Source organism: Halichoeres trimaculatus, unplaced genomic scaffold, assembly GCF_033239565.1.
Source record: "Halichoeres trimaculatus isolate MK-OKI-2021-1 unplaced genomic scaffold, fHalTri1.1 fHalTri1_scaffold_20, whole genome shotgun sequence".
Lineage (NCBI taxonomy): Eukaryota > Metazoa > Chordata > Actinopteri > Labriformes > Labridae > Halichoeres > Halichoeres trimaculatus.
This window is the reverse complement of record NW_027437198.1, coordinates 25250825-25259752: the sequence shown is the minus strand read 5'-3', so window position 1 is coordinate 25259752 and position 8928 is coordinate 25250825. Positions and strand designations below refer to the sequence as shown.

Genomic DNA, 8928 nt, shown 5'->3' with positions numbered 1-8928 from the left:
CTTTGGCCCGGTGAACTGGCACACTGGCGCATACACTGGGTTGTCCTCTCCGGAGCTCCTGGTGCTGCTGCTGGGGAACATTAAGGGACTTGGCACGGCTCTCCTCCGCCAGCCTGCCAGCCTCCCTCTCCCTCCCTTTCTCTCCCCTTCTCTCTCCGGACCGTGGAGGGAGAGAAGGTGGTGTGGGTGTGGAGGGGGTCGGGGAGTATTTTGATAGATGCCCTCTCCCACTGCTCCCTTGCTTCGCTTTTTTTTGGGCTTGCTCCTGAAAAAAAAAACGCGTTCAACTTATTCTACTTTGCTGATGAGGCCAAAAAGAAGACAGAGGCCTAAAACTAGCTCAGGGTGTAACAGGAAGCCAAAACTGCAGAGCTGCAGGTTTGATTCCCACCCAGGACTCTCCCAAATGAGTGTGTTCACAGGTAGAGGCGCGGGCCAAGGTACTAAGACACTGTGCGTAATTTAAAGTTTGAGTTTTACATAAAACTTAAAGGAAGGAGGTTAATTAAAATTAAGATTAAAAGAAAACGAAAACGAAACTTCGGTAGTTTTTTGGAATTTAATCTTAAATTTATATTTATAATAAAAATATTAAAGCAATTTCATCAGACAGGGAAGAATGATGGTGTAGAAGTTTAATTGTTTTTGTTAAAAAAGTTTGACTTTAAATTCTTTTGTCATGGTTGAAATTAAATTAGCAGAATGTCAACCAGCTTTTTTTTTATTTATTTTTTTATTTAAAAAAAAAAACATAATTATCATATAATCTTTTAACAAGATAATCAGCTTGTTTAGAAAATAAAATATTTTTTAAATAATAAAAAATATTAATAAAATTAATAGAAAATAAATAAAAAATAAAATTTGATGTAAACTTGTGGTTTTTTAAATTTATCACTAATTTCACTTCCACCAAAAAATAAATAGATAAATAAATAAAAATTTAATGCTACCCTTTTTTAGTAAATATAAAGAGATTAACTTCCTGAATTAGGAGGAATTAGCAAAACTCTAACAGGAAGTTATAAATAGTTTTTATGCTGAGATTAATTTCCTAACATTTATATTTAGTTCTTATTTACTTGAAAAGATCGGATTTACGCAGATAAAAGATGCTGCATGTATAATTGATATTGATAGCAGTATTAAAATCATCATCATCATCATCATCATCAGTCGACACCCAAAGCCTGTGTGTGTCCTTACAGCAGAGAGCACCCAGGACATTTTGGGGAACATATGGGTCCCGGGGCAGCGCTCCAAACCCAGCCGGGGTGGCAACGGCTGCCCCTTGCACTGCGTGTGTGTGTGTATGTGTGTGTGTGAGTGTGTGTGGTCACCAGATCTCTGCTAGATTATTATTTAAATCTCCATCCCTCACTAACCTCAGCTCTTACACTCTCACTCAACTTTGATTTAATTTCCAAACAGCCTGGATGAATAAACCCAAACATGTGTAACATCTTGAATCCTCTGATTTGACTGTAAGCCATAAATATGACATAAATAAGAGGTGAAACTGTGAAAGGGGGACGACTTCATAATTCATATGTGATGTTTAATGCATGTTGGAGAGATGGAAAACAAAGGTAAGAACATTCAGCATCAAAGCTGCAGATCTCTCACTGCGTTTTTTTAATTTTCTCATACAGTAAGAAATAAACAGGAGTCCTAATATTTTTATAGGTCAGCACTAATCTTTAATGGGGGATCGAAAAATAACATTACAGGCCTCCTACAGATGTCTTTGTGTTATTTTCAGCTGTCACTCTCCGTGGTTTCTTCTCTGTAACACCTGTGCGTCCTCCTTTGATGTTGGGACAGGATTATTAATCAGTCTGACTCCCAGAAGTTTGTTCCCCGTCCTCTAGTGGTGCAATTTAAGATCATTTATGTCTCGAAATATGACCAGATTAAGTATTCGGATTATTTAGAATTTCTTTCTTACTTACTTACTTTCTTTCTTTCTTTCTCTCTTTTTTTTTATTTTTTTTTTTATTTTTAGTGGAGCTTGAATCAAAGTGCAGGTGCAGGAGCTCTCCGCGGTGCTGAAGCGCGTTTCTCCTCCACATGTCGTCAGAGAAAACGAAGCAGACCAACATGATCATGGAGATGACCTTGAGTTCGTGTTTGGCATCAGTAAAGCTGCATTCAGTCTCCAATCAGACCCGGAATCTACTGTAAGTCTGTTTTTATCCAAAATGCGCAAATGTCAATCTGTCAATACATTTATTTAAAAAAAAAACTGCTTGTGCTAATCTGAGCTGTCTGCCAAACAGAAATGATGCATTGGCACCACTTTACTTCATCAGGGGGGAAAAAATGGCAGCACTGCCCTCTCCCTCCTGTCCCAGTTTATTAGATAAAGGCCCTGAGGCTCTGTGAGGAACTCCTGCAGGTTGCGGCAGCAAGAATAAACTCGGTGCAGGCTCCAGAAAATTAAACTACAGCTTCTTTTTTTACTAAATATGACTCCAATATTATTCATATTTGCAGATTTAACAGGAAACTTGCACAAAAACGAAATGCCACAGTCTCATTTGTTGTCATTTTATTTTTTTTTAACCACACAGTTTGTTGAATACAAAGTTGAAAGACTTGAATTATTTGGAAAAAAATGCTCAGCAACACATGGGATCCCTTCATTTCCATTGACTATTAACATTAATTACAAAAACAACACAATAAATACGTGCAATAATAATAATAATAAGGATGCAATAATAATGATGATAATAATAATAATAATAAATAACCTATTTAACATTCAAATCAAAACGAAATATTGAACCAAAATGTGTTTGAAACCAAAGTCCTGCGCAGAGGCTCAGTTAGAATAAGATGAGGAAATAAGAGTGAAAAGGAAAATGAGACTTAAGTCTGGTTTTATTCAGTTTGGAGGATTTTTTTTAACTATTCTGGTTTGTCAGATTCGTTGGGTGTTGAATCCAAAATGTGTGTGTAGGAGTGTGTGAGTGTGTGTGTGTGTGTGTGCAGCCACAGTGCTGATGGAAGTCTTTCGGGCCTTGTCGCCTCGCTCTGTGCTCTCCATCTCCTCCTCCCTCTCGTTGGGTTTTTGCATAGATGCGAAACTATTGATTTGCCGGATTCTTCTAGAACAACCCAACGAGCTTCTCCCTTCACATTTCATCAGATTGCATCATTTTTCTCCAAAATCTGACGGAGATAATAATGTGATGCTTTTTTTTTTAAGCTTGATTATTTTTTTTCCCACATGATGTCAACGTGGAGCTGCAGCCAGTGATGTAGTGCGTCATGAATCAGAGGGTAAAAGTTGAATCCTGGTTTTAAAAATGCGAATAACCACCGATACAGACACAAATCACACTTTTAATAAACACACTGATAGTTGGAATCTGTTTTGGTGTTGATTTGTTTTTCGCGTTTTTTGTTCATTTCGAGAAAATTTTGTTTTACCCTCCACTACATCTCTGACTGGAGCAAATAAAAAAAGAAGTGACACGGATTAAACAAAAGGGAAACACTGATGACAACAGGCCAAACGTCTCTGCAGGGTTTCGAATTGTCTACGGGTGCCGGGATGGGTGATGATTGCAGGAGACGCTCTTCAGGCTCTTCAGGGGCTAATTGTGAAAAAACGCGTTCAGTTCGTCGTACACAGGGGCCCGTTCGTGGTGTAAGTGCATGTCGTGGTAAGGCAGGACGTTTTCCGAGTGAATGCCGCTCCGGGATCCAGAGGAACCGAACACCAGGTTGTGGGCCCCGCTGGCCCTGGAGCCCGGCAGGCCGGAGTAATGCATAGAGTAGTGATACCCCTTCTCGTTTTCGGGGGACGCGGAGCCTTGGTGCTTGAGAGAAAAGTTCCCGTTGATGCAGAGAGGCGGGCTGAGAGGCCCCTCGTACTCGGGGCTGTTGTACTCCGGGGATCCGCTCCCACCGTACAGAGAGTCGTAGGCCGAGCAGTAGCCGTGCGTCCTCAGCGGATGCGAGTTCGAGCCCGGCTGGCAGTGGGGGCTGGAGAGGCGCGCGCACTGGTACGGGTAGGAATGCATGGAGAAGGAGCCGGACCCGTACCGCCCCCCTTCCTGACACTGCTGCTCGGTGAGGAAGTTCCGGGAGTTCAGCTGCAGGCACCCGGCCACGAGGTTGGTCGTGGGCTGGGAGAGTCCCTTGCAAAGCGTCTGGACGTAGGTGACAAGATCCGGCCTCTTCCCGGAGCGCAGTATCTCCGAGAGGGCCCAGATATAGTTCTTAGCCAAGCGCAGAGTCTCGATTTTGGAGAGTTTTTGTGTTTTGGAGTAGCAGGGCACCACTTTACGCAGATTGTCGAGCGCAGAGTTTAGGTCGTGCATCCGGGTCCTCTCCCGTGCGTTGGCTTTCGTGCGCCGTAGCTTGGACCTCTCGATCCGGGCCTGGGTCATTTTACGCTTCTTGGGGCCCCTCTTCTTAGGCCTATCACCTCCTGTATCCTCCCCATCATCCTCTTCCTCCATCTCATCCTCTTCATCGTCCCCTCCTGCGTGCTCGGAGTGCGTCCTGCTGCCTCCTCTCAGATCAGACGACTCCATGCCGTCCTGCGTGTCTTGGTCCTCCTCTTTAATCTGCGTATCCTCTTCCTCGCTGTCCTCCGCCCAGCCTGAGTATTTCTGGACGTCGGGAAGCAGTGAGGGGTCACTGAAAAGCCTCGTCAGCATGGTGGCTCTGGGGAGAGGAGAGAGGAGAATTCAACACAAAGCACAAAAATCAAAAATCAAGCAGCAGAACAAAAACAAAAAAATGAGGGTGGAGGCTCAGCACACCTGGGCCTTGTGCTGCTCTAACAGCTCAGAGAGAAATCTGACTTCACTCTCAACAAACTTGGAGAGATTTTCTCAGAAATATCTTCTAAACAAATCCTCATTTGTGTGGAAAAAAAATAGAAATGGTGGAAAAATCCGCGGTTAACGCTCTGGGCTGCAGCCAGACGGATCCCCATTTAATTCCCTGCTGTCATCCGTGTGCCCTGTCGCGTCCTCTCGCAGCGGGTCCCAGCGGCAGGGGCCACATTACAGGTCCCATGGGGGCCCCCACTTTCACTCCTCCTGACGCCCATATACACTCCTGGCTGCATTCCAGCACTATTCATCCACAACACACACACACACACACACCTCTCCTCAGAGGAGGCGAAGGGATTTTATTTAATTGATCGGCTGTAGCTCCGTTTAAAGGCACACTGATTATTAAATTAAGGCTTGTAAGCTGTAAAAAAGAAAATATTGGAGGCCTTTGTGCTTTGATTTTTAAAAGAAAATTATTTTAAAGCAGTGATGATATTTAAAGATAGGAGGAGAAATGTTTAAATGTTTTATAAATTCACCAAAACGTTGCAGCTAAACGAATCACAATTAATTTAACAATCAAATAATCAAATTCATCCTCCTACCACTTGATTAAGAGCAGTCCCATCCCTCTAAAGCAGACTCGGTGTGATCTTTGACAGCTTCCTCCCTGACATGTCCTGTTATTATAAAGCAGCAGCAGCAGCAGCAGAATGCAGCCCCAGCGTAAGGTAGTCTGTGATGGTTGGTTAATTATCTCGGGGGGTGTGCCAGGGGCAAAATCTCGTTTTTAAATCTCAGGCTCAGGAGGTTTGCTCAGTTAGAAGAAGAAAAAAAAAACACAACAACGTTTAATTAACAGAGCATGCAGCGAACACGAAATAGATTTCACACATAATTCAGTATGCACCAGTGCATCACTCCGCTGCACTTTTGCTTTTACAGATGGAAACCGCTTGTTTCCCTTTAGCCCTCTTTAAATATATAAACACAACTCGTTACGTACAGATCCTCAGAGGACGTCCACGCTCGCAGCATCGGCCTAAAAATAATGTTATGTGGAGATTGATCGGCGGAGATAAAACTAGACAATCAGAGATAAATCACGGAGCTGTCACATCAATGGCGCTGTCCCACCCTTTCATTTGCTCTGAGCGAGGAACGTGAAAAACATCGACAAAATCCTCCATAAATCTCCCATCAGGCTCGGGGACGTCCTTCTCCGAGGCAGCCGGACTGGAACCAGAATCCAGCGCGGGGTTTCTCCTCCTGCATCCTCGTCTTCTTTTGTTTCTCCGCTGCTCGGTCCAGACACGCAGGGATCTCTAAATCAAATTAGTGTCCGGTGTGAGCTATTTACAGCCTCACAGCGCTGCTGAGGAGGGTACTAAAAAAAAATCCTCAACACCCTTGGAAATGATCCTAAAGGAGGAGGGAATGGGGTCCTGGAGTAGGTGGACTGGAGGTTGGGTTTTGTGATGTTGTGGTCCAGGTGGATCTGGGTGTCAAAAGTTGAAGGGCACGCAAAGGGAGCGCGCGTAACTGGGAATCTAGATCCACTTGTGATATTTGTGAGCCCAAACCAGATTTTAACAGACTGTAGGCACGTGGATGTGAAAGTCCAAAACACACAAGTGGACAATCTACCGGATTATGAGCCAATAATCTGACATGCTCCCCTCCAAATTGTGCGTAAAAGGTGACAAATTGGCCTAAACAGCGCAATAAACTAAATAAAACGCTCCCCCTCGTTGCTTAATTGGATTAATTTTCTCCTCCATTTTGGTTTGGCTTCCCAGCATCTGCATTTTTTATTTATTTATTTTTTCCTGCAATTGTTGTTTATCTTCCAACTTACCTCAGCACGAGCTCTTGACAAGGGATGGGCGCGAGAGAAAAAAAAACCGCGCTCGAGTTTCAGACCATCTTCAGGGACCAGCAGGAGTGAGCGAACCAACGCTCCCTGTCAGTGTATGGGTGCAGGCGGCGCGCGGCAGTCTCTCAGTGGCGCTCGCGGGTTGTTTTAGGGTGCTTCTCTCCCGGCACGCGCACTCCGCTGAGCGTCGCTTGCGAACGAACGTGCGTCTCGGCGCGTCTGAGTGTATATGTGAGTGAGTGAGGACATGTATGCATGCATGTGAGAGTGAGTGAGTGTGTGTGTGTGTGTATGTGTGTGTGTGTGAGGGAGTGCGCGTGTGGCAGCCGTGCAGTACCGGGGACGAGGTTACATACCAGCTAAGGCTGTGATGCCAGCGCCCATATGGCTGGCACGTCACCGGCAAGAGCCATCACATGAGAGCCCGGTGATTGACATGCGCCCGCATTCGGAGAGATTTGCCCGCGGGGGGAGAGAGAAAGAGGAGGAGGAGGAGGTGGAGGTGGTGGTGGAGGAGGAGGAGGAGGAGGGTTCCGCCATCTGTCACCGCGCTAGAGCTCACACAGCCAGAAAAAAGGAGGAAAAACAGAAGAGAGAGGAGGAAAATAAAATGGAGGAACAACAAACTCATCATTGTTGACCTGCGTTGATGCTTCAAGGGATGTGGGCTCATTCTTTTTAACCAGACCCTTCAATTCTGTCCTTTCACCTGCTTCAGATTTCACTGAGCGGTGCACAAATCCTCTGCAGAAATATGCACAAAACCTCTGTCCTGTGAGAGGCTTCATTTCGGATCATTTGACACCACAGAGTGAACTCTCACCCTGAGCCAACGAGGGGCTCTGCACAATATTATCTGTACAAGTCATCAAGTGAATTAATTAGAAGCTCTTTCCTCAGTAATCGGGTTAAAAACAATAAGAGCGCAGGCAGCTTAGGCTAAAAATACACCAATTAGCTCTTCATCAAATAAAAGGGGCATAAACTGGGTTTATCGTGGCAGGGTTTACCCTCCATCACATATCTCCGAGCAGGGCGGAGGAAGGGGGATGGGAATGCATTATAAGTGCATTAAGAGCGCGAACAGAAGGCATATTGTTTATTTATTTACCTAATTGGATCAAATTATGCATCAATGTATTCAGAGGAACGACAACTTAAACCAATTGTGATTTCTTCTGACTCTGAGGGCGCAAACCCAGGCACAGATGACCCACTTGCCAAAGTTGCAAATAAGTCAGATTAGAAGTGATTTAACGCAGCGTTCAGAGAGAAATGTGTTGTTAATGTGTGAGGATCAAATGGTGACTGGTGGCTCTGCCTGCATTTGAGGGTTTTACCAGAGCTGCTGCGGGTGTTCACAGCGAGGAGGGACCCAGGTGTGCAGGCCCACGAGGGATGTATGAAAAATGAGGAGGAAAGGGGGCTGTAGCTGGGGATGACAGGGCGCTGGTGCTCCGAGCTGGCAGAGGTGCCCAGGAATCAGGAGGTGGCGTGCTGGCACCAACCATCAGCATCCCAGTCCCTTCAGCGTGTCTGCCTCGCTGCATCGCGTCCATCCCCGATCAGAGATCTCTCTATTTAGCAGACATTAGTGGAGTTAATGTGGGAGAAATTAGCTCGATGACCACCAAGTCCAAGTTGGCTCCACCGGACTGAGGGGACCGGGACCTGGAGGCCCAGAAAGAGCTGAGAGAAGCTGATCATGTCCTTGGGCTTGGATCACCCTGATCTCCTCCACAGCTAAAGCGAGGGAGCGTTTGGGGGCCTGCGGGGTCATCCCTGGGGTCACCGGTAGTGTGGCAGCTGTGGCTGGGGAGCTGTGGTGCCGCACATTCACTAATGTGCTCTATCCCTTCTGGGATGAAGGGATTCTAACCTGGCACCGGCCCAAACCACGGTGGGGTGATTGTTACAGAGTGCTTGTGTGTGACTGGAGGATGGAGGATGGAGGAGGGTGGAGGAGGGTGGGGGGCATCCAGCTTCACTCCAGCCAAATCGGTGCCCTATCCTTCCTCGGCTGCTCTAAAAGAGGGGGGGACAGCGAGGTCTGTGGCCACGGGAGGGGCCTGATGCTCCTCAACAAGTCCCAAACAACCTTCAGGTCACCTTGCCAAAATAAAAGCTAAATGTCAACAGCATGGCTTTAGCCCGCCACTGGCTGCAGGCGAGTCCAATCAGGGGGGCTTTGATCTGATATTGAAACTCCAGAGGAGAGCTTGTTTGGAATTAGAATATTTTACCACGACT

General features: G+C 45.8%; 1 protein-coding gene across 6 annotated transcripts; it reads right to left on the bottom strand.

Moving 5' to 3' along the window:
• Window positions 1-3152: 3152 nt before the first annotated feature.
• Window positions 3153-7140, bottom strand: LOC141810177 (neurogenic differentiation factor 2-like). 6 transcript variants are annotated; one of them, XM_074697557.1, is made up of 2 exons: window positions 7035-7140; window positions 3153-4683 (listed from the first exon to the last, which is right to left on the bottom strand). In XM_074697557.1, exon 2 carries the CDS (start codon window positions 4674-4676, stop codon window positions 3606-3608), a length of 1071 nt encoding a protein of 356 aa, XP_074553658.1. In that variant the 5' UTR covers window positions 4677-4683; window positions 7035-7140; the 3' UTR covers window positions 3153-3605. The 6 variants fall into 6 exon arrangements, with proteins under 6 accessions (XP_074553658.1, XP_074553656.1, XP_074553654.1 ...); XM_074697555.1 differs by lacking the exon at window positions 7035-7140 and adding an exon at window positions 6661-7028; XM_074697553.1 differs by lacking the exon at window positions 7035-7140 and adding an exon at window positions 5940-6624.
• Between the last annotated feature and the right edge of the window lie 1788 nt (window positions 7141-8928).

What these genes read in the sequence shown, in the direction of transcription:
- LOC141810177 (XM_074697553.1), bottom strand. Translation starts at nt 5,992, where the DNA reads ATGGAGGATTTTGTCGATGTTTTTCACGTTCCTCGCTCAGAGCAAATG. An exon ending in CGCTCAGAGCAAATGAAAGG is followed by an intron (nt 4,684 to 5,939) that starts GTGGGACAGCGC and finishes TCCTCTCCCCAG; the next exon opens with AGCCACCATGCTGACGAGGC.